Source organism: Antennarius striatus, chromosome 23, assembly GCF_040054535.1.
Source record: "Antennarius striatus isolate MH-2024 chromosome 23, ASM4005453v1, whole genome shotgun sequence".
NCBI classification, from domain to species: domain Eukaryota; kingdom Metazoa; phylum Chordata; class Actinopteri; order Lophiiformes; family Antennariidae; genus Antennarius; species Antennarius striatus.
The window spans coordinates 7,833,820-7,860,481 of record NC_090798.1 but is presented as its reverse complement, the minus strand read 5'-3'; the positions used below and the strand labels follow the sequence as shown (position 1 = coordinate 7,860,481).

Below are 26,662 nucleotides of genomic sequence, written 5' to 3'. Positions count from 1 at the left end.
TATTGCATTTACTAAATAAGTTGAAAGCATATTGTAATGACAAACATGTTCCGTTGATTCTGGGAACAGGTACGACACAAGCCAAATGGCTTTTACCCATCAACTCTTTTTTCAGATGTTGTTGATGTTGCAAATGAAATGAAGGTGGTGAAGTCTGTTGTAATGACATGACTGAAAAAAATTACGTAAATAAATCATTTATCAGTTTAACATCGATTTCTTCTTTCCTTTTTAGGAAGGTGGAAAATCATGGTCAGTATAGAACAAAAACTATTTTCATCCCAACTCCTCAGGGGTATTTGAAGGGGTCAGTAGGTGTGTGGTTGAAGCTGGCATCAGTGAAGATGGCCAAGGTTCCCACAGTGGTAAAGACGACGAAGATCCAGAGAAACATGCGGTCTACCACCATGGCTACATACTGCCAGTCCTCCTTTAGCTGCAGATGGATACAACATATAATGGGAGGGAGAATTTAGACACCAAAAAGTAGAAAATATTATGTAATACCTAATTAAGAAAGAAAAGGATGGAGCTGAACTTACAGCCTCGTAGTCTTTCTCACTTTGAAGAGCCTCAGCAATATATGTGATGGCCTCTATGGCCGACTTGAGCTCATCAGGTAGGGTCAGATAGCTGCTGGGACCATCGATGAACTTCCTCAAATCTGTGCACATGCCCTCTGGCTGAAACCTGGACAAGATAGCATAACAGCAAAATACCCAGAATGCACAACAATTATATATTAGTCATTCAGACTGAATGGCTTCACAGAGACTCACAAAATGTAGCAGCGTGCAAGCAGATGCATGTCTGTGCTAATTAACAGCTTATAAATAGTAAACATTTATGAGCCAAGCTCCGTGTTTGCTGCATACTTCCACCATTCCCACAATCACTATTCCAGTGTAACATTCAGTCTGCAACTGCTGACTGGCCGTTCACTGTGTGTGGATAATTCTTTGTTGTTTCTGTCTGCCGCCCACAGTTACCAACTTCAGCTACGTCAAAGCGACAGAAGGTAGGAGGAGTTTGCTGTCATTCAAACTTCTTCACACAGGAACTCTCCGGATCAGATTTTAGTTCAAGCAAAGTAATAAAGTAATTAAGTCATTGCAGGGAATGTGACGTAGGTAGGCTGGTAGATCCTCGTGACCCGCAAAAGTGGTAGAAGCGGTTTAGAAAATAAATGAATAGTCGGTGAACATATGAACCATAAAAATGCATTCATTCATCTTCTTCAGCAGTTTACCAGAATCTGGGTCACGGATTACGCTAGGGCCTATTCTGAATACGGGCGAGAGGTGGGGCACACCCTGGACAAGTTGCCAGTTCATCGCAGGATATCTACATTTTATTCATTCATATTCTTGAAGACAAGACAATCACAATTGTCTCGCCATCAGTCTTTTTGTGAAACTTTACTACATGTACAGTTTTTACGCAGTGAAACCTGAAAAAATTTTTAACTGTGAAAGACAAAAGGGGTCGAAATACACAAACAAACATACAAGCACACACTTGAAAATAAAAAGATATCGATCCATTCAGTGCTTCTTCACATCTCTTGTACAGTATTCAGTATTGTTTCATAGAAATTATGTTTATATGTGATTTACATGAAATTATGTTCATATGAGATAACATAATGTGTCAAAGTAGTGTCCCAAGTCAGGTATGTTTAGAACAAATACTTCAGAAATCACGCCCTGACTCGATAATCTGGTTTGTGGTTAGATTCAGGTTATGAAAGCAAAATATTCTGGAAGTGAATTTTATTATGTGCTGTATCATCACTTCTGAGATTTGTCACATATGCTAATTATCATTTCCTCATTATGCTAAATATATTTGCTGCTGCAAAATTGTTGTGATGGAAAAGCAGACAAAACTAATTTACCCTAAGTTATGGTCATAGTAATTATGCTCCTAAGAATTAAAATATATCCCCCTGAGACATCCTTTCATTTGCTTTCTTTCACTGCAAATATCAAACACTGCCTCCAATTTCTGATCCTCAGAAAATAAAGAAGATACAAAAAATACATTTCAGGTGTCTCACCACCAGAGGGTAATATGTCCCCAAGTTTTCAGATGAGGGAACTGAGTGTGAGTGAGACAGACAGGGCCATGTGGAGCGACTTTGTATTCAGTGCAGCATTTTGGGTGTTTGCAGTGCAGCATGGCGATCGCTGCTGCTTCTGTGATTGTCACAGGTGAGCAACCTGTGACCTATGAAGGGCTGGGCCTCATCAGATAAAGAGAGCGATAACAGAGCCAGGAGAGACACAAAATTTGGCCTCTTCAACACTCCCCCCTCTTCCATCCTGTGTGTCTCAAAGAAGCACTTCATCAGTGAGAAGTCAATGACTGTTCAGGAGACTAATTCAACTAAAACTGTCTGCGTTTGATGTCAAGATAGACACAAAACCCTATGTGTATGTTTGCCTTTGTCTCTTTGTGTGTGGGGGCTCAAGAAAGATTCTGCTGTCTCATCAAATTGCTCTAATAGAGCCCTCTCCTTATTCTGTCACCTTAACTCACTCCCCACCGTTCTAATGTGTCAGAGTCGATGTGTGTGGGTCATTATTATTTTAGCAACGATTCTCTGCCGCCTCGAGTCTTTCGCTCTAGACATATTTCAGATCTCACAGGAGGTGAGGGATGGAGAGGGAGCCACAACTGCAAACTGTGAAGAAGTTGTCTAGTGTTTTAATTGAGCTGCAGCAGACTGGCTAGTTAAGGATGTCACAATAGCCGGTTCCCAAGATTTGTGCTAATTATAGTTCTACAAAATTTGCCTGGTAAGGTCTCCTATTTGTTCAGTACATTAACTAAACTTGAACTATTTGAAGGGTTGTTGCCAGTTTGTGTGGCCATATGGGTCCAAATCCAGCTCATCCATTCAAAAGGCAGTAAAATCTTTGTGAAACTGTACAAAGCTACAACTTTCAATCACTTGTGTCTATCAATGCACCAGTGACCAACGCTATAAACTCATGAACTCATACAATATGTGAGAGTGCATTTGCATTGATGTCAGTGTGTTGGTGCACAGTCTTTAGTACAGCCTTGAGCAAAACAAAACACAACCACATAAACCTCACTTGGATTTCTTGTAAAGCCACGTTCAGACCAAGGATTCACAACCAGATGCCCTGAAAGTTAAACCCATCAGGTGAAAATGCTGCCAACACCCCAACTTCACAACATTTTAAATAATTATGAACGCAACAGCTATTTCTTTTGGATTGGCATTCTGTTCTACTTTCCAGCTTTTATGATCTTTTGAAAATAAAAAGTTGTTTCCTCCTAAAATGTTATTGAGTCTGTTGATAAAGTTGGAAAACTGATTTCAATTTGACGTTATGTATCGAATATCTGTGGCTGTTCCCATAACAACTGAAGTGATCCTATTTGTCTTCTATTCATGTCTACGCAATTTCACTCATGAGGCACATTATGGTCTACAACCATCCTCTGGCAACTGAACTGACCGGTAACAGAAGACCACCAGCTGCCCTGAGCAAACTGAGATGAGCGAGTTGGCAGCACTACAACATTGTAAAACTGATTTAATCTGTTCAGCGATCTTGTTCTGAAATGGGATTTAGATAAAACAGTGGACAGGCAGGTATTGGAGGACAAGATACATGAAAAAACATCTGAAGATCCAAAATCAGAGTAACTGCTGTACTCTATAAGGTTATTTAATTTTTGAGAGCTGGATTTCATAGCAAGCTGTTAGAAAATAGGAAATGATGGCCTTTTGAATTTAATGACAACTCAATAACACTTTAATCTGAAAGTCCATGAATTCCTAACAAGGGAAATGATCCATAAATAACTGAATTTTACTTCAAAATGCTTTTAAATATTTTTTTATTTACTGTTGTTTTAATTACATCTGTAGAACAGATATAGGTTTTTCATGAAATCATTTGATGAGAAATGGATTATTTACGGCAACTGAGTCACAAAAGATTTTATGTATTTTTTATTCAGTTTACTGTGCTCATACTCATTCTTCACAAAAGCAAGAGTACCAACAATTATATAATTGACAGACATGCCTTTAAACAAGGTCATGTTGTTATATAAATGTAGTTTCTGCTAAATATTTTGAAAAAAATGCGCTACACTTTTGGCAATATGGTCTTAATAAATGTGCATCTAATAAAATACTGTATATATTAGTATTTGAATTCGTAAGCACAATTAATTGTTAGGTTTTCAAATAAATATGTTTGTTATAGAGATCTTACTACATCCATAAACCTCCTCTTTGGTTTTCTTCTAATCCTCCTGCCTGGCAGTTCAAAACTCAGCATCCTTCTACCAATATATTCACTATCTCTCCTCTGACATGTCCAAACCATCTCGGTCTGGCCTCTCTGACTTTATCTCCAAAACTTCTAACATGTGCTGTCCCTCTGATGTACTCATTCCTGATCCCATCCATCCTGGCCCTCCCAAAGAGAACCTCAGCATCTTCATCTGTAATACCTCCAGCTCTGCCTCCTGTCTTTTCCTCAGTGACACTGTCCCTAGACCAAACAACATTGCAGGTCTCACCACAGTTTTGTACACCTTTCCTTTCATTTTAGCTGAAACTCTTCTATCACACATCACACCTGACACTTTTCCATCCTGCCTGGACACACTTCTTCACCTCTTTTCCACACTCTCCATTGCTCTGGACTGTTGACCTTAAGTACTTAAAATCCACCACCTTCTTGATCTCTTCTCCCTGTAACCTCACTCTTCCACTTGAGTCCCTCTCATTCACACACAGGTACTCTGTCTTACTGCGGCTAACCTTCATTCCTCTCATTTCCAGGACAAGCCTCCATCTCTCTAGCTTCTCCTCCACCTCTTCCCTGCTCTCACTGCAGATCACAATGTCATCTGCAATCATAGTCCATGGAGATCACTGTCTAACCTCGTCTGTCAGCCTGTCCATAAACAGCGAACAAGACAGGGCTCAGAGCTGATCCCTGATGCAGTCCCACCTCCACCTTGAACTCCTCTGTCACACCTACAGCACACCTCACCACTGTCTTACAGTCCTCATACATACTTCTCTGCCACTCCAGACTTCCTCATACAATACCACAGTTCCTCTCTGGGCACCCTGTCATAAGCTTTCTCCAGGTCTACAAAAATTCAATGCAGGTCTCTCTGGCCTTCTCTGCACTTCTCTATCAGTATCCTCACAGCAAATACTGCCTCTGTAGTACTCTTTTTTAGGCATGAAACCATGCTGCTGCTCACAAATGCTCAATTCTGCCCTTAGTCTAGCTTCAACTACTCTTTCCCATAACTTCATTGTATGGCTCATCTGCTTTATTCCTCTGTAGTTGCCACAACTCTGCACATCTCCCTTGTTCTTAAAAATGGGTACCAGCACAATTCTCCTCCATTCCTCAGGATTCTTCTCACTATATAAGATCCTGCTGAACAACCCAGTCAGAAACTCTACTGCCACCTCTCCTAGACACTTCCAAACCTCCACAGGTATATCATCAGGACCGAGTGCCTTTCCACCCTCATCCTCTTCAATGCCCTCCTCACTTCATCCTGACTAATCTTTGCTACATCCTGGTCCACACCAGCCATCTCTTTTAGTCTTTGTTCACTCTCTTTTTCCTCGTTCATCAACTCTTCAAAGTACTCTTTCTTTTTTTTCTTCTTTTGTCTGCATGTATTCTCATAGTTTAACCCCATATAAGGGGGCCAACTTTTTATGAGATCAATGCTTATTTTAGTCTTGCAGCAAATTCTTTTATATATTTTAATGTGCGCATGTGACCATCACCAGTCCTCTCTGGGAACTAAATTGTCAGTCTTCAATAGAATTTCCTATTATGAGCCTGATAGGTAAGTGCTGCACCTCTGTGATTTAAGGGGGAAAGCAAAAGGAGACAGGGAGAGAAAACACAAACAAGGTAGTGGATAGACAGGCAGTGCTGTTGGAGGGAAAACGGTTTAGACTGTTTTATTACATCTTAGAACTGATATCTTAATACCAATGTTATAAAACACCAGATTAGTGGAGGTCCTGACAGTATAGAATAGACCACCAGAAGAAAACATTGTAGGAGGAAGACAGAGGGTGTAAGATTGTGATGTCTGAAGTGAGACTCATCACTTCTGACGGGACCCAATGATTCTCAATAATTGGACTCGACAGGAGGTGGTAAGCCCTGAACCAACATGCATGTGCGATGGAAACCAACGCCCAGATAGGCTACTAGAACCCAACAGGGCCACGCTAGCTGAGTACCCCCAACGTGTCAGCCAGGAGCATCCAGAAGCCATCACCTGAAGAGCCACAGGGGGCACCAGGAACCATGTATACCCAAAGACCCAGAGGAGGCAGCAGCTTTAATGGCCAGGGCTTATGGGACAGGCCCAAGGGGCATGGGGCAAGGAGGCCCCCCCACCTCCCCCAACCCCACCCTCCAACCCCCCACCCCCATCCGCCACGCCCCCATCCTCAGGAGACAGGAACACCTCCCGCAGCTCACGGGGCCAGCTGCAGTGAGCGAGGGACATGCGACCCACCCTCCTCCATAGCACCCCCAGTCCGAGTACAGGGCCTTGCAACCCCATATACCCGTCAGGCCTCCCGAAAGCCCGGGCAGACCAGAGATAGGGGTCACACCAACCCACCAGATACAGCAGAGATCCCCAGCGGGCCGCAAGCCCCCCCGTGCTGCCGCCCACAGAGGAAAGCCGACCAGAGGCGGCCAGCCCCGGCAACAACCCCGGCCGTCCCAGGCAGCCCATGCTAGGCCCTATCAGAGGCCCACCACAGCCAACCCGCCCACAGGAGCCCCCCTGCCGAGCCCCGCCTATAGCCCAGGTCCATCGGGAAACCGACGGCGAGGCCAGCCCATACCAGTGCCCAGCAAAATAAGCCGGCCACCGGCCACCAACCCACGGCCCACATGAACAGGGCCGTAACGGGGACCAGCATCACAGCTGGCCAACCAGTCCAAGCCCACAATCCGGCCCGGCCACAACCATCAGGGCCTCGGGATGGCCACAGGCGTCCGTCGACCATCAAAGCCACCGACGACCACCAATCACTGACCAACAGGCAACCGTTCCAAGCCACCAACCTGCCCCACGACAACAACAACCTAGAGACGCACCACCACGGCACCACAGCGGGGAATGGAGACGATGCATGCCCCGCCCCACCAGGCCCGGCCGCCGGGCAACAGAGGGCCATCCCCACAGAACCAAGGCCAGCGAGTAGGCCAAAGCCACCACACCATCCAGGGGAGGCAGCCGCTGAACAGCCAAGTCCCTCTCCCTCTTTGAAGCCTGAAATGTGGCAAAATGTCAGAAAGTTCTTGGGGGGGCAATACTTTCGCAAGGCACTGTACCTTTCCACCTGGTCTCCTGGAGACACAGTATGTCTACCTTCCTCCTCTTCATCTTGTCAACCAACTCTCTACCTTTTCCTGTCACAGTTCCAACATTCAACATCCTTACTCTCAGTCCTATACTCTTGGCGTTCCTCTTCTCTCTCTTCCTACAAACACATTTTCCTCCTCTCCTTCTTTGACCAACAGTCGTCCAGTTTCCACCGGCACTATGTAGGTAAACAGCACCGATGGGGTCTCGACCGATCCGGTATGGAAGTCATAGATTTGATTTGCATGTTTGATTTGGAAAAAGTTTTACGATGTATGTCCTTCCTGACACAACCTTATTTATTTATTTATCTGGTCTTGAGACCGGCACAATAAGACACTGGCTTGTGCCCTCTTGAGGCTACATTATCACCCAGAATAGCTAATATATCTAAATTACCTGAGCAACTATGCATGAGTTTGAATGTGGAAATATTTTGAACTAGCGTAGATGAATCTTTGCCTTAGTTGACTCTTTACTATTTGCATCTGTTTGTTCCTGATTCAGCATTTCCAATAATGTAGAATCAACCATCTAAACAAACCTTAAAATTTGAATACAGGTATTCACCTATACATAGAGGAAACACACCTGTTGGGCTTGGGGAACAAGATGGACGAGTCCGGCTTGCGGATAAAATATTCATCTGCCACTTTACTGATGGCGATGGACTTTTTCTCTTTGCGGGGCATGGTCTCCAGGGACAAGGGGGTCTCTACTTTTGGTCGGAGCATGCCTAGGTAGGGAGGCAGCATGTGGATGAAGATCTGAAAGGAAAGCATGAATATTTTTTAATAATCAAATATTTAAAAAAAGAGTCAGTAACTAATTGGCTCAGCTAGACCTTGTCTTCTTTGGTAATAAGACCTTTCTTTTGTTTCATGATTTATGAAATAGCTGAAATGCACTTGGCTTCCATTCAGGTGCTAATGCTGAAAAATTCATCAAAATGTTGAGTTTTACAGCAAGATAACCTTTGACAAGAGTTGCTTCTGAATGAGGTGGGGAAACCAAATGGGCAAAGCTGTCCAATTCCCCTTCATCTACGCTCACGGTGTCCTTGAGCAGGGAACATAAACTGAATACTCCAGTGGAGTTCTTCAGCATTGTACTTACGCTAAGTATTTTACAAATTCAATTATAAACTAAATTAAATTTCAACTCTAACTGAAAACATCTTAATTTCATATACCCATAGCTGGTACTTTCTTGTGATAGATGATTAGTTGCAGAGGAATTCAACTGTTAGATAAAAAAAACAAAACCTGGGACATATTTGGTCTTGATCAATATGAAAAATGATGTTTGTCCCTGTAAATGTCCCTTTAAAAGGCACTGTGAATATACTTTTTGTCAAGATGATTGTGTATTGACAGACTAATGTCAATAATATGGCTGCTACGATGGAACATGTAACATTACACGACAGAGCTATTGACATTTCCAAGAAAAAAGGTTGACTTTGTCTTTGTTCAAGTTATTTATGTCATCATTATGCTAACTACCTACGCTCTGAACTAGACATTTCTAAGGTGAAGCTTTTTGTTTGCATCATTTGTTTTACTGTTATTATGTACAACACTTTTGATTGGCTGTTTCAAAGATATGAGACCAATTTACTGGCTTGGAGCTTATTTAATAGTCACTAAATCTTCTTTTATGCTTTTGTAAACTGTACTGCTACCTACTGCCACGATAGATGCTGTACATGGTGATGTACGCACATCTAACAACTTCCAGTTTCATACTTTGATTTAAATTTCAAAAAAAGATGCAACGTACTGAGATGAATGTGTAAAAACACACTTTTCCATCTTTATCAAACCAGGCTCAATACCATTATCATTTCTTTTCTGTAATATTCCACTGGTGAAATTTGTTCCAATGCAGAAAATGCTTTAAAATGATTATGAGATTAAACAGGAAAATTGAGGTGTCTGACACTTTGATGTCTATATGCTTGTCACTTTCCTGACACAAGAGTTATGTCAGGGTTGGGATAAGCAAATATTTAATGTACATGCTATCTTTTACACCGATTTTTTCTTTGCATTTTTTAAATAGAGACTGCAGGTTCACATTAGGGATGAGCGAGTACACCACTTTATCTGTATCTTTTCAACCATCTAAATTATCTGTATCCATATCTGTACTTGACTGGGCGGGGCTTAAACCATAAGTGGGTGTGGTTTGACCAGAAATGGGTGGGGCCTAAACCACTACATTATTTTAAGTCTGAAATTGATAACCGTGGTGCACTGGGGTCGCGCCTGGAGTTTAGCCCCTTACTCACACTCTATGACAGCTGGGATAGGCTCCAGCTTCCCTTGACCCGTGCAAGCGGATTAAGCGGTGAGAAAATGAATGAATGAATGAAATTGATTTGGATTGATCATACGTTGCTATATCTATTGTTTATTTTAAAAATAAATTGCGATTCAAATCAATGTCTTTGATAACAAAAGTAGGAGAACTATATACAGAACAAGGTTTTTACTAACTCAGCTGTGTGGATTGGGATTAGAATGGAGATATTTTTCCTTGGCTTGCACTGATAGACTGTTAGGGTTGCACTGTCACATTTCAGCACTTCTTTAGTGTGCAGTGCCCTTTGCCCCTCTACAGATGGAGGAAGCTCTTGTCTACTCTTATTTACTGGCCCAACCAGGCTCATTTTCTGGGCCTTTAGTGCCTTGGAAAGTTCAAGAGAAGTAAATAAATTATCAGTGGTGATAGTTCCCCCCCTCAACACAAGTTACCTGTGTTGAATGGGGGAAATATTAGTGTTTGTGAGCCATAAGAAAAAGAACGTGGAGTTGTAACAGCAGTGTCTCCAGCTGGCTAGCAGCCATCATAGCATTATTGAATGTTCATAATAGTTAATAATTTTTATTGTTAAGGTCTCATGATGACACCTGTCTATTTTGAACTAGGATACTTTTTTTTTAAATTTCAGAGATACAATTGTTTTTATTTCACAGTTTGAGTTGAATGTGTAATTGCAGAGAAGTTATCTTGTGTCCGTTAAATAAATAAAAAAACTCAATCAGTATAGTTTTAATTTAGTGTCCTGATGTGTTTTTATCTATTCCACCAATTTATTCTGAGATATTTTCAATGAAAATCTAAATTAAATACAAATAATGTCAGAGCAGTCAAATTGCCTGCCTATGGCAGTTTTAAGTGTGTTTGTGCGTGCTATGTAACAGTTAAAGTATCTATACAGTATACAAATTATTAATTTAGATAGATAGATCTATCTATCTATCTATCTATCTATCTATCTATCTATCTATCTATCTATCTATCTATCTATCTATCTATCTATCTATCTATCTATCTACAAATTATTAATTTGAACTGAAGTGAGAAAGTGTCAAACTAAGAGCAAGCAGGTAAAAGAAAAAAACAAAAACGACTGGAGTGGAGGCAGTGACTGATGCAACATGAGTAATTTTTAGCTCTATCTGGTTAAATGCACCGCGTACGTGCAACAAAAGAAAAACAAGAAACAAGTTCACCACGCAACCTTGAATAGACTGAAATAGAGGCAAGCCGAAGAAAAACTAAGGATAGCAACATGAGCTACTGTGAAGCCACGCACAGAAAGGTCAGTCAAGGTCTGCGTGTATGTGCGAGAGTGGAGCAGCGACACTCTGGCTGCAGTCTCTGTAGGGAGGGGCAGGCGCTGTGTGTGACTGACCAATCACAGAGCGTACAGACAGTCAGTTATGAGGATTTTACAAGCACAAGTTGTGATGAGTTTTGCTCGTAACGTGCTCGTACTCATCAAAAATGCGTTATCCGTACCGGATACTTGTCTGAAACAGCTCAATCCTAGTTCACATGTCGGCTTACTTTACTTTTGTCATGTTAATAAAATGAAAGCTTTGTTAATTGTAAGTCAGTGATCGTCAGATTACCACCGCTGTATCCGCCGTAGCGGTCACGGTGAGCCGGAGCCTATCTTGGTGGCATAGGGCGTGAGGCAGGGGACACTCTGGGCACGACGCCAGTGCACCGCAGAGCCACACACAAAGACATACAACCATGAACACACACACTCATTCCTACGGGCAATATGGAACTGCCAATCAACCTGAAGCGCATGCTTTTGGAGGTGGGAGGAAGCCAGAGAACCTGGAGAGAACCCACACAGACACGGGGAGAGCATGCAACTCCGCACAGAGCTGACTTGAACCCGGGTCCGCCGTGTTGTGAGGCAGCATCGCTAACCACTGCGTCACCATGCTGCCCTTCATTGTAAGTGTTAACATTCTGAATGTCCTGCTGAATGTAACTTCTGTACTGTTTTCGATTTTTAATAATTCGTTTCTGTCAGCCCCTGAAATAAATGTTGCAAATGCAATGCAATGTTTTTACATTGTATTTTGTAGTAGATTTATTGGTACTCTTACTCTGAAAACTGCTGCCTTCTGCAGGAAGTAGTGCAGCAAAGACGGAACCACAGTAGGTGGATGCCAAAAAAAACAAACTGAGAAATACAAACATCTCCTGATGGACGCTGCAAACATGGGTGTCCACATCTCAAATCATCATTTCATAAATTTCTTGCATTAGTTTCTTTAAACTTGCATCTGTATGAGCTGTTCTGAGGTGACTGTTCACTGAAAGTCTGACAGATTTTCAAGGACCTGCTGCTCAGACTTGTAATTAGCTTCACATAATGCACCATGAGGGCACCATCCACTGATGGAGGTTAATGCTATAACATGACATCCAGGGATTTAACAACTGTGATGACTTAATCCAGTAGTTCGTCTGAACGGCTACTTTTGCCTCATTCTTACCAAGTAATTACCAAACTAAAATTACATTAATCATATAATAATTATTTTTTAAAGGCCACAATCTACTACAGAAATGTCAACATTACCCACCCACATGATGGATTTAAGTTTAAACTTCTGCACTTTATAGACTTTAATGAAAATTGTATTTAACTGCCGTTTCTACTCCCTCTCAAGCACTTGATATAACTGGCTCTTTTTTTCCTGTCCAGCAACACTTAGGGTCCACTCTGAAGCCAGTTCTCAGGGTTGAGAGCTAGTACTTATGTGGTAAAAAAAACAAACATTTGTTTCAAATCATGTTGTAGCCCTAGAACCGCCTCAGTGAAAAATGACCTTCAGAGATGATACAGATCATTGTGAAACAAAAAATTTAGATCGATAACTAATCTTCACATGCATTATTTCTAGATATGCATGTAGAATTTTTGGGACCTTACCTTCCGGACCCACATGGGCATCTGGTGGGTGTTGGGTGAACGGTGGTGCAGGTTGAGGACAACTACACTGAGAATGATAGAAAATGTGACTAGGATCATGGTAAACATAATGTAGTTAACAATAATAGGGACACCCAGTGATGTCTCTGGGATCTTATTGGCCAGCAGCAGCAGGAACACAGTCAAGGTGAGCAACACATTGATCGACAATCCCATCTTCTCTCCTGTAAGGAAAAAAATAAATAAAATGAAGGTCAATCGTTTGTTTGTTGGTTCAATCTTTCATGTTCTTCCTCTAAAAATATATACCACACCTTCCCTCTCCCAAGCGGTGGTACATGCCCAGAATGCCGCTCCAAGGAGTCATCCTAACCAAATCTCTGAGCCACCAAGTCAACAATCCAATGTTCAGTATTATAGTCTTGACAAATGTAACGATTTGGACATGTTACGATTTATCTAGTTTTACTAGGTCAGGATTGCTTCACCCTTCACCTGTGTGACATCTACTACAGCTGCAATTGGTAAATTCAAATGGTTAATTCATTCCTCATTCTAAGTGAGCAATGACCTCCACTGTGTAGTCAGTTCTGTTACAAACTGTGATTGGTTTGGTTGGTAAGGAGAAACTGAAATTGCCTGGTCCCAATAGACAAGGCAGAGGTGTTCCCTTCACACATTGCATCGCCCTGTGTCAACATGTCAGCCTATGTTTGACAGGTGACATCTGATGTACGTAGAAATGTTAAAGGCTGTTCCGTGCATTAGTACATTAATGTCCTTGATGTGTCTCTTTTCCAGAGGGTTTGACCACGTATGTAGTACAAGGGACACATTAAAATGCTCGAGAGAGTAGGAGGTAAGACTAACTAAAGTGATTTTGATGTAATGCTGCATAAAAGTTAACCATACATTAAAGAAATTTTCATTACATAATGACGCAAATCTAGGTGGCAATGTTAATTCAAGATCATATATCAGCATTCTAAGATAGAGCCTTTCTTGGAAAATTTTTGTAATATCATGAAAAATAATGATAGAGCAGTCACAATAGATATTAAGGTATGGACATTTTATAATGTTTCACCACTCTGTGAATTTATATTCACATTCAAATCATAATCTAGACCTGGGAGGTTACAATACATATTTTTATAGGCTGGCAATAAGAGCCATGGAGGGACTGAGATACCAATATGCAGGAGAGATAATGTGAATTCGGAGTCATTAAAATGGATGTCCTGTGCCTGTGGAAGGTGAAAAGTTATATTTTGATGAAAAATTATACATTTGTCCTTTTTTTTTACTCATGAATTAATAATTAGTAACTAAAATGTTCCAAATGTTTGGAGTGAGGTAATTTAGGGGTAAAGTAAGATCATTGTGCTGATTTAAACAACGGGTGCTATGCCAAGGGTGCAGTGACCACAGTTAAGTATGGAAATAATAAGATGTACTTCCTTCATCTTGATAAACCTAAATTCTAGATAAACCACCTCTTGGATTGGGACATCGGCGGGTATAGCTATCAGTTGTAACATTCTGTCACCACATTGTATTATCATATCTCGCTATCAGATTCACGAGTACTGTATTTATTGTAAGTTTTACCCAAACTTCAAGAGCTACCATTTTACCAGCTTTTTCCTTTTCCTGATGCTTGTTCATTTCCTGTTTGGTGGTTTATTTACTCTTGGCTGTACTTTTAAGCTGAGTTCTGTATATGACTTCTGTATTTGTGTAATCCTATATTATTCCCCTGTCCCTTGATTCTTTGAGAACACTCAGTATATGTTATTGCGCTGGATTTGGTTATCGAAATTGCCTGACTGACACATTTTGATATTGCTTTCACTTTTGTGTTAATTGCAACGTTTTTCTCATAAATGCTAAACACTGGCACGTGCAATGAACTTGATCTTGAAATCATTGACAAAAAACAATCCTGAAGTACAGCTGAATATTTTCAGCTGTCATGGGGCTCATTTTCACTTTGTTTATCGCACAGGTTATTGATTCTTTACTGCTCTATAGGAAGCAATCTCAAATTGAATCCCTTTGGGCCAGTAAGTGTGTGATTCAACAATTCAGCAAGACCATCCAAACACAATTTGGAGGTTGTAGCAGCAGTTTTATAAAGCACTGATAGTACAGAGTAATCAAATGTCTTGTAGCCATTATTCTGTATTGTTTGTATACCTGCATCAGGAGGCAGGTAGAAGTTAAAGATGGCAATGATGGTGATTAGGATGCATGGGAGGATAATGTTCAGCACATAGTACAGAGGCTTCCTCTCAATGATGAGGTAGAAGGTCATCTCCTCGTATTGATCATCACATGTGTTTTTCCTGCTCGGTCTGTGCCTGATGTGCCACTCACCACTCTCTGGGGAAAAATTCAAAAGTTCAGACTTTAGTTCAGCACAACTCTGGATGTTTTGATACAAATGGAATCTGCATAAAACAAGAGGGTTCAAAAAGGGAAAGGGCACAAAAATAGAAACAGTCCTGAGATTATAGTTCAAATATCAAAAGAGATAATCATAAGTGGAAACGGCATGGTGGCTTAGTGGCTAGCGCTGTCACTACACAGCACAGCGGTTCCGGGTTCGAGTCCCGCTCCGTGCGGAGTTTGCATGTTCTCCCCGTGTCTACGTGGGTTCTCTCGGGGTTCTCCGGCTTCTTCCCATATCCAAAAACTAGCACTTTAGATTAATTGGCCGGTCCCAAATTGACCGTAGGAATTTGTGTGTGTGTGCATGTTTGTGTGTCTATGTGTAGCTCCGCAGTGCACTGGCGTCACGCCTGGAGTTTCCTCGCCTTACACCCTAAGACAAGTTGGGATAGGCTCCAGCTCCCCGCGACTTGCGCGAGCGGATGAAGCGGGTCGAGAAAATGAACGAATGAAAAGTGGAAATCAAAGAGGACAATTTCTTCACTATACCTTGGGTATGTCAAACAAAAATTACATGGCAAATTAATTACACTATTGTTTGTATCAAGATAGCAATATTACATCCATCCATCACTTTTCTTGTAGAAGAAACAAAAGCATTTGCCATTGCTTCAATTAGCTATTGCGCAAACAATTTAGATTTTTCTGTCAAAATTTTTAATAAACTGTCAAACATGGTTTGGTAAATTAGTCACTGTCCTGGGTGCTAGGTTTGACTTTTTCCTGCTTTTTTTTTTTGGTTTTGCATATTTAGTTGTTTCAATTTCTGTAATTTCTTGCCATCTATTTCTGTCTCTATCTTTCTCACGTCTGACGTTTATGTCTCAATCTGTTCATTCTCTCCCTCTGTGTCAATTGTAATCCCTGTATTTGTTTCCATTTGAATCTTTTATTTGTCTTTTCTTATAGATTTACGTCTTGATTTTCCCTACTATGTGAGTGACTCATTGTATTCACCTGGCCCCATCATCGTCTTCTCCCGGTGGTACCAGTTTGCCATTCTCCCGCCCCTCTCTGTATTTGCTTCCCGTGATTCCTTTTGCTTGTGCTTTTATTACACTTGCCTTATTTTAGATTTTACTTTGTGGATATATTTTTGGAAAACTGTGCTTTATGGGACTCTATTTTTCATGTGTAATTTAGGTTTTGTTTTTGAATTTCTGAGCTTCAGTTCACTGTCCTTGCCTTCTTAAGATGTCTGTAATTGAGTCCTATTTTTTTTAACTGTCTGTCACAAAATGCTTCTGAAACTTCTCAATAGCTGTATCTGATCTTGAACTCTAATTCTGTAATAAAACCCAAATTGAAGTAAAAAACGACAATGAAGAACGGGATTATAAAATTATTGAAATTTTTTAAATCCCGTTCTTCATTGTCATTTTTTTCTTCTTCACACACTCCATACTGCCTCCTTACATACTTTATTTGTCCATCCATTGATCTTCCAATTTCTTCTACACCAAAGTCTCACCACTAAAAGCCTCGTCCAGCTGGACCTCCTTGATCTCATTTCCTCTTGAGTCCAGCGTGTACTGAATGTCGATCTCTGTCGAGTCATATGTGTATGAGCGGAACTGCATTGTGCAGTTCTGCCAGTCAAATGGGAAATATGACACCTAAATGGTGAAACAAAAAGATTTTATATGGTAAAGAGGAGGAGGAAACATAGAACACAAGAAAGCACAATTTATATTTGTGGATATGGCTCATGCTCACCTTAACGCCACAAGAGCTGCAGAACAGAGCAGGGGGAGTCCAGGTTACTCTGCCATTACTGTAAGCCTGAACATGGACTCGCAGGGCCACGTCGAACACCCCATCATTACTACAAAAACACATTGAAAACCTGAGTGAGTTACTTTTTTACTTGTATGTGTCAATAGAAATTTACATTTCAACATCTTTTTCTTGTGGAATTTTTTTAGAAGATGGAATCACTTGGGTTTACTCCACTGCTTCCACACCCAGTGTTTCACTTTTTCCAGGATGAAACAATAGCAGACTTCATACTAAACATATGTAAACAAATGTGTTGGTATTATAAACCAAGCACACCCAACGTAGTCAAAAATCAACGTGGTGATGTAACAACTTTGTGTTGGCAAATCATGGATTGCGCTGGACGGGCATTGCAAAGCCGTAGATGAATGTTAGCAGGCTAACTGTTTTCAGTGTCGTTCCTGCTGTTTGGACTTTCTGCTCAAAAACAAAATCGTTAGAAGAGTTATGACACTCCAAATTATGTTACCTGGGTAGTCCGTGTATATTTATTTCTTCTTCTAACATAGCAGATGCCTTAAGCCATATTGTTCAGGTGATTCCTTCTGGCAGATGCGCCATGATTGGTTGGGCGCTTGATTGACAGGTAGTGGGTGGAGTTGGTGACAGGGTGACAGTTTGAGACTTTCAAGTGAGCTTATTCAAATAAATAGGTGGGGATATATACTGGATATATACTGGATATATACTGGATATATATATATATATATATATATATATATACTGTATATCAATTTGACTCCCAATTGAATTTTATGTTGCACAATTGTTGAAGTCAATGAAAAGGAGTGCTATACATGTGCCTCTACAAGATCTTCAAGTTAGTCTATAGTTGTTGGACACTGGTAGACCTCCCATTGTAAATGCTCCTTAAACTGGAGACATGGTAAGTGTAGATTAATGCCGCACATTTATCTTCAATTACCTACTTTAAAGTTTGATATCTAAAGTAATTTTGAGTGACAATGTAAGGAAAAGCCTCAAAGTTCAACCAAATAAGTGAAAGTTGGAGCTAACAGACATGGTAACCAACTGTACAACAAGAACAGTGAAATGAAGGAATGTAGCCTTATCTTTAGTCCTGATTAAATGTCCATGTCCATGCAGTGCTCATGCTTACTTGTTGATGAGGTAAATGTCGGGCAGCCAAACCTTGGATGAGGGGATACGCAACACCTGGATCCCATCATGTTCCTTTGGTATCCATGACAACCTATAATCCGTCCATTCCTGTGGAAATTTACAACTTCTTGTTGTTTTTTATTCAGCAATACATGATGATAATTAATTCTTGGTTGATCTGGAATCCACATCAACAAAACAATTTATTTCAAGACTTGAAATTAATTTGACTTTGTAGAGTGTATGAAACACAAATAGTCTTACCAGATTCATTAGAACAGTTGTGGTCATTTCTTCATTTTTCATATTCTGCGACAGAAATATGGCAACATTACATCAAACAGAGTTAAAACAAATAAAGCTTGTGCATGTTTAGACCAAACAAATGCAAATAATGATACATTTATTTATTTATTTATTTAATTGCTTTTTTTTAAAAATTGTTTGCTTTATTATGTCATATCCAATTGTACAAGTACAATTCTATCACTGGATGGCATTGATCAGTATAAGGCAGTTTTTCCTAATCAGAAAGCGATAAAGGAAATAACATAGGAAAATAAGATAAAATAAAATATACCTTTATTAATCCCATAATGCAGAAAATTCTAATGAATTAAATAACAAAGAGGCTCCTGTTCTGTTATGATGACATTTTTTTCACCATTTAGCATCACAGGTAAAATCAAGTACAGTAGTACTTTGACATACGAGCGACTCGACATACACGTTTTTTGAGATACAAGCAATGGCTTAGTCCATATTTTTGTTCGAATATGAGGAAAAATCAGTGTTGTGAGCCATGCTTCAGGACACCAATGCTAGTGGGCAGATGGCAACAACATCAGTTGAGATTGGTTCTCATTCTTTACCTCGTACTGTCCACAGAGTATGTAGTTCATGTGTTCTTGTGAATTTTGCATTTCTTTTTTTATAACATATAATTTTTTATATAACTTATGTTTAATTAATTATGCACTGGAAGAGTATGACTGTCTATAAGTTGATTCGGTTCCTCGATTGATGACTGCAGTGATTTGAAGGTATACAAATCAAATTCAGCTCTACTTGGCTATACTGTACAAGGTTGCAAGAATAGCTATGACTCAGGATACCTGAAGTGTTACAGCCGCATGCTGGAAATACTGCCTCTATTTGTTGATATTAGCTCAAAACCAGCTGACAGAGCAGCTGATGATTTTCGATACTGGCTGGATTCTCACCAGCTACTTCCAGGACAGAGTGCATAATGGAGACCCTGGTAAAGCCAGTGGCAAGATAATGTGTGTGTATGTGTGTCTGTGAACAGGTGTCTGTGTGCATGTGATTGTCTATCTAGCAGGGGTCAGGACTGCTATTTAAAACACAGGGAGGAATGTTGGGGAGACAGCTGGGATAGGAAGAGGCAGGGTGTTAGGGGGTAGGGAAGTTGATTCAAACATCTCTCTCTCATCCTCACACAAAAAAAACCCCCAAATACTTCTTTCCTTATGACTTATCTTTTACATATATGCTTGGTTTTTTTTACTGAATTCACTGTAGAAGTGAGAAAAATTGTAGATAATAATGCTGCTGTAGATCTGGGCCGAGAGTCCAAGTGGGTCAGCTTTCAAGATCGTTCAGAACCTGGGTCCTCTGCGGCTGCCTCTACTGAATAAGATTGACCTTGAGTAGAGTTGTAAGGAGGATGTAGATGCATATGTAAATTGGACACTCTGTGAATGTGTGTGTGTGTGCATACATGTATTACAGAGAAGAGCTGATGATGTGTGTTATTGTAATTGTCTCTGGTTATTTTGTATGACCACACAGCTGACAGCATAAGTGTAAACACTTTTTTTTTTCCCTTAATGATGCAAAACTTTTCTTCATGCAGCCTTTAAAAAATTGTGCATGCGTATAACTATATTAATGCATTGTAAGGATATTTTAAGTGGCTCTCACAATTTCTACAAGTGAATTAAAAAATGGGCTCCAAACTCTATACCAAATACAATGAGTTGTGGTATAATGGTCCCCATCCCCCGGGCCTTGTACCAGTACCAGTCCGTAGGTTAATCAGTACCGGCTGCACAGAAAGAATCCAGAACTTACGTTGTTAAAATTTTATTTCTGATCTGATTCTGATGTGTCTCCTCCACATCTGTCTATGAATCACTATTTATGCTGGTTGAGATGCTTGCCTCGGTTACATGACTACCTTCTTAACCCATTTTAACCCATATTATTAATTTTTAGATTTTTGTAATGATTTTCAGAACATTTGCATAAAATGGGAATACAAACATGTTGGAACTTCCAAAACTCCTTTATATCAAGTAAGAAAAGAAATACAGGCTGTCCTCAAATGAGGAACCTGGGTTGATATGTATACATTCTGGCCAAATAAAATAATATTTCCATTTTCAGAAAACACATATAAACGGTTTCTACTTAATAAAAAATTACAAATGAACAAAAAACACTTCATTATACATGTTCAGAAGCAGCTCATTCCTTAGAATGATAAGGAACAAACATTCAACACCTAAGGTTACAGTACAATTTTTACAATATGTTCTTTGGTTGAGGACATTTCCTATTGACTTAGATTCTTGCCGCCAAAGCTGTACATTCTTTATTGGTTGTACTGTGTCATGATTTGTAACACATTTGTTGTCCACCCATTTCACAATGGGAATGTCTTCATTGTGATCAAACCTGTAATCATACAGTATGTTCCTCTCGGTTCTTTTTTCATTGCATTTAATTCCTTCAATCAGGACTTGCTGATCCTGTTTTCCCTCATTGCTCCCATGGCATTGAATCCCAAAGTCCTCAAATGAACATATTATCAAAGTATACATTATTTACAACTGAGAGCATATTCAGCACCACCTTAGAACCGAGCAACAAATTCCTGTCTTCTTCATTAACAGACCCTTTGCCAATACAGTTCAAAATTGGAGCAGTATCCTGACACCCCACACAATACGCAAAATTTATACCGAAATCAAATTGGTTTGCCCTGCATGAATTGCCTGACAGTGTTATGTCCATAATAGCAGACAATCATTTCGTCAACTGACAAATTCTCCTCAAACACTCCAAATTTTTGGAAGGATTCTTGAAGCATAGTAATCAGTGGCCATTATTATATCATAATATTATTTATGATAATATTTATTTATAACTTAAAATATATTTATATCGGAGTAAACTGACAAAAAAATGGATACACCAACTATGGTAATAAAACATGTAAACATATCTTCACAAATTCATGGAGGTACTTAGATATTCATACAGTAATTCCTTACTGTGGTACACTTGGATCTTACCCAGTCAATGAATGCTCAGCAGCACGTACAACTGTCACGTACAGTATGTTAGCCACTTTACAAGTTTCAAACGTGTTACGTTCAAGCCTTTTCCCGCCTTGCAGTGCAAAACTTGTTTAGAACAATATATGAACATCGTTTCATACTAGAAGTATGAAACTCCTTATGGTTTGAGCTTGTTTCTTCTAATTGAGGCAGCGCATCTTCCGATGCATATCGCTCATGTAATGCCCAGTGTCCTCATTTGAGGAAAGCAAAGTTTACGCCATTCTATAGCCTACAATTGCAAGCCTATTTCAAAAATAAGAAAGAAAGCATATAAATAAACCCTTCTGGACACTAGTCACTGAATACCAGCATACGCAGATCAAAATTAAAGAAAATATTGGTAATCATTTTCATCGAACTCCAGAAGTGGATTTTTGACAAATTGCCATGGAGTCTTTCTTGTGCTTTATAATATATAAATGAGAATTTTGCATCATATATTGATGAAACAATATGTTGTTATTACCATCACTTCATAATGTTGTTCTATAACCAATTGTTGTCATTATTTTCATAGTTTTTTATGCTATCCTCAAATGAGGACGGTGGGTTAAAATGAGTTAAAGGGGCCGCTTTGGCCACTACCACAGAATACATTGCAGCTAAATTGAAACTCCCAAGCTAGCAAAACCAAACAAATGTCACCAAATGTTATGAGGACACTGCTAATAAAGTTACATACACATTGGATTCATGTTTATTATTATATTTCATATCATTTTTTATCATTTTATTTTGTATTTATCTACCACACCTTAAAGGCTGGTCCGTGAAAATTGTTGCCTGAAATTAATCCAGTCCATTTTGCAAAAAAGGTTGGGGGTGACTGTTGAGGGAGAATTACAGGTGAAATGTCCAAAGACAGTAAAATGAAGCCTTCAAAAACTAATAGTTTCTGAGCTTCATTTTTATATAAAGGAAACGATGATAGAACTTTCATTGAAGAATGTAAGATTATGAATATAATAATGACATCATACACATGATACACTGATCCTTGATGATATAATCTTTACAGTATTTGTTATGTTTAAGCATTTTAAACAGTTTTGTACATTTATGGTGACTGACTATCCATCTACCTTTCTATGCTTCTACATTGAATTAAGTCAGGTTAAAGATGAACTACACCTTTTCTATGGTACAATATCTTTGGCAGTGTGGGACCATGAGTAACATATTAAAGAATGAAACATCCATTAGTCTGATCATTTTGCTTTGGTCAGAGAGTGTCCTATTCAAAGCACAGGGTACCCACTATTATAGTTGTGTTGGTATGTGTGAGGTAGACCAGCTGAGGTTGTAATACGAATCAATGACTCATACCAGTATCGTTTGGCAATATTACGTCTCAACCAGTCAAATCAATCAAAAATTATGGGTAGACTGGCATACGTCTATCTTACACATGAAATAGTGTACTATTATTATGGTTGTGTAAGCACAAATATGTACATGCTGTAGGGTCTCACCAGGCCAACAAAGGAGGTTAGGATCATGCCAACACGAACCACCACCCTCTCTTCAGGCTTGACTGCTGGCCGTACCGTAAAGTTGTAGTTGGAAAATAGTTGTTTTGTCAGAGCATTCTCCGCATCAGATGCACCTGTATGACAAAGACATAGAGGCCTTGTCTGACAAGTATTTCATCCTTTTTCTAATCATTTTCTTTATGTGAAAGGGACGGTGATAGTTAACATATGAGCCTACATCATTCAAAAATATTCATAAATAAAAAAGACTGCAGATACGGAAGTGTGAAGCATAGACAGCAAGCATACATTCATTGCTCAACAAAAAACAAAATTATGCGAAACCCTTTTGACCTCCATTTTCCCATTGGGTAGCGTAAGCAAAACCCATCACACTGGTGATATGTTGGGGCAAAGTTAATTTATTGGTACTGTGGGTGAGTTGTGTTGTGCAGTCAGGCATGAGAGAAACCTCTAACCTAGTGTTTGATGATGATATATATATATATATATATATATATATATATATATATATATATATATATATATATATATATATATATATATATACTGTGTATATGTTTTTGTTTTTTTAAATAAACAACCAGTCATACCTCCTGCTATCATCAACTGGCCTTGATTGCAAATTCTCTGGACAAAGCACCAGGTACATATTGAATTGAAATGAGTGTTGTATGGGAAATTAGGAGGCATATAAGCTTCATGAAATATAATATGACTTTCTGGAAGGATGCAGGAATGGGGCAAAGCAGATAATACCCAAATAAAAGCAAATGTCTTTAAGTTACTGAGAATCATTCATTACACATACAGACTTTCATGTATTTGTTGGCTAATTGTACAAAAAAAAACAGTTGCAGCATGTGGTTTGCGTAATTATAAATCTGTTGAGACATATTAAGTCTATTTATTATCACCAATTAATACATAGTGTAAAGACCTTAATGTCCCGTACCCACATGTTTGACTTTTGCAGCATTTCCAGTTTTATTTTCACCCATTTCTCCCTCAGTGTTTGAAGGTTAGAAACATTTATAATCAAGCGCTCTACTGATACAACATTCATCATGTTTGGCATAACTGTGGCCCCAGCAGGATCTGACCTGACAGGAATAAATGACAACGATCACCCAGCAAGGCACCCCCATTAGCCAGACATGGGAAGCATGGCTGCTGACGGACGAGGCTACACTGAAGATGATTGTCGAAGATTCTTATTTAGTATTTTCTTCCCTCTACTCAATTCAACAAACTTATAAATAAATCAGGATAATTTAACGATCAAGATGAATGAGTTTGGATTAGGTAAGACTACGCTGAATTTGTGTGTCTTTACATAACACCTTTCATGAAAGGAAGGCGTTATGTAAGGTTTTATCCTATGGAGACACTTTGTTGTAAAGCATGAAAAACACATTGAGGTGTCCTAGTTGAAAAGGAACTGCAAACTTGTTGTCAGATGTTTTCATCCTCACCAAGAAACTGAATTTCATGATAGTAAAATTCACTATCACTATGCTTCAGAAACCTATATACAGAAAACTATATCACAGAAACCAGTATAAACTTGTCAAATTGACTGCCTGTAGAGAGGAAAATTGTTGATTTCTCTTTAGAAGATGGATATTTAATGACTCTTTCATAATTTAGTTTACTGCTGTGAGATCAACACACACCTTTAACTTTTTTTGACCCGTGTCTACATGTACACACAGAACGGACGGAGTTAAAACCGGCTATTTTCTGACGCATAACAACTCCATGTCGAAGACGAGTTGATAAAGATGCTTGACAGTTGGAAATGTGTTTGTCTGTTTCTTTGAGTCATGAAGTTTATACAGTGGACACGTTTAAAAAAACAAAACAAAAACAATGATATGACCGAGGCATAATCACTGGCTATACTTCAACATTACAAAAGCGCAATCATTGTCCATACCCTTCCCTCCCCTCACTGTACATGTTTACTGTATCATTTGGATATTTTTGTCTTGTCCAAATGATCATTTGCCATACTACCAGTGTGCATGTGTGTGTGTGTGTGTGTGTGTGTGTGTGTGTGTGTGTGTGTGTACTGTATACGTGTGCAAGCATTTGGAGTTAAAAATAATTTCCCTTCAGGACTTGTTAATAGATTCATTTATTTGATTTTTTATTTTTAAAACACACACACACACACACACACACACACACACACACGCACACACACACACACAGTGTACTGCCATCACCAAAATATACATGTTTTGCATACTTCCTTTTTTTGCCGACATTTGTATTTACAGGCTTTCTGCAAAATGCCACACACTTCACACTGATGCTAACTGATATTTCAGCATCCAGTAGATGTCGTACGAGAGCAAATGAAGCCTCGTGAAACTTCAAACCGCAGTGAACTGATTGGGATGAAAAGCTTCAATGCTTCATGGGGCATCATCACTAAGTACACATTGACTTCCCAGTTAACTTATTTTTAGTGGCATAACTGTTCCAGCAGTTTTCATGTTTTTGAGCAGAATGTCCGAACAGCAGGAACAACAAGGAAAAAGGAAACAAATTCTGAGTGAAACTAGCTGGCTAGCATGAACAGTCTGTCCAGCTATAGTTTCCGTTTGGAATGGGACAATCGATGTAGAAATCCAAAATACTCCTCGGGCATCTGACAAAAACGGTCTTTAAGTAACTACAGTACATACAGTTCTGTTCGTGTAATCAGCTAACAGAACTATCACTTCTCTAAAATGTCTTTTCCACTTGCTCTTTTGACGGGTGCCTTTTCCTTTAAAGTTAGTTCCTTTTCCAATCTCATGATTAGTTAGCTTTCTTTCTCCAGTCAGCCTGCTAACATTCATCTACAGCCTTGCAATGCCCGTCCAGCGAGATCCGTGATTTGCCAACACAAAGTTGTTACATCACCACGTTGATTTTTGACTACGTTGGGTGTGCTTGGGTTATAATACCAACACATTTGTTTTCATATGTTTAGTATGAAGTCTGGATTCTCACTAGTTTACTTGAAAATCAGCGATTTTGTCTCGTTGTGTGTCCAAAATTGTAATTACATACAGTTCATAAAATTTTGTACAAATATTTAAGACTCCTGACGCATCAGCTCAAACATTGAATGTGATCTGACCTCATCTAGAGTCACATCATGTCAGCTGTACTTCCTGCTAAGTGCTAATTAGCAAATGTATTAGCAAATGTTAGCATAAAAGCAAATGTAACAAACATAGTAAACTATAGCAAACCTTACCCATTTTACACAAATACGTTAGAATGCCACAGTGAGCTTATTAGTATCCTGATGCTTACACTGTTTAAATTGCATTATTATAATTAGTAATTTGTCTTTACCACATGCTGTACACTGTGTGCTGTGTTCTATACCTATCATATTTCTTGGTGGCCCCCAGTGTTGATCTGGCATTTTTTTGTTGGGTTCATGTGACACTCTACTTGTGATAGTAGTGTAGTATTGACATAAAAAGTACTTCACCACGATATCAGCTCTGCTACATAGATACACTGTGTCAGTTTGCGCCTTACCTCCCAAAATGCTCAGGCTGCATAAGCAACATGCCAGCAGGAGCAGATCTAAACTTTTCATGGCAACCCCCAAAGTCAAAACCAGGTTTTTTTCCCCAACAAATCAGGTCCTCAGTTGATGAAATCCAAGTTCTGAGACGTATTTCCTCTTTAACTTCTGTTTCTTTTTCAGTCCTCTGGTATGATTCGGTGTAAGTTTTGGTTTGGTCAGTTTTGACTGT

General features: G+C 39.4%; 1 protein-coding gene across 1 annotated transcript; it reads right to left on the bottom strand.

The window, feature by feature from the left end:
* Positions 1 to 286: 286 nt before the first annotated feature.
* Positions 287 to 26,662, bottom strand: chrnb1 (cholinergic receptor, nicotinic, beta 1 (muscle)). The gene is made up of 11 exons (XM_068307982.1): positions 26,442 to 26,662; positions 22,872 to 23,005; positions 18,296 to 18,340; positions 18,030 to 18,139; positions 16,847 to 16,955; positions 16,602 to 16,746; positions 14,876 to 15,061; positions 12,677 to 12,900; positions 8,017 to 8,192; positions 543 to 690; positions 287 to 436 (listed from the first exon to the last, which is right to left on the bottom strand). Exons 1-11 carry the CDS (start codon positions 26,500 to 26,502, stop codon positions 290 to 292), a joined length of 1,485 nt encoding a protein of 494 aa, XP_068164083.1. The 5' UTR covers positions 26,503 to 26,662; the 3' UTR covers positions 287 to 289.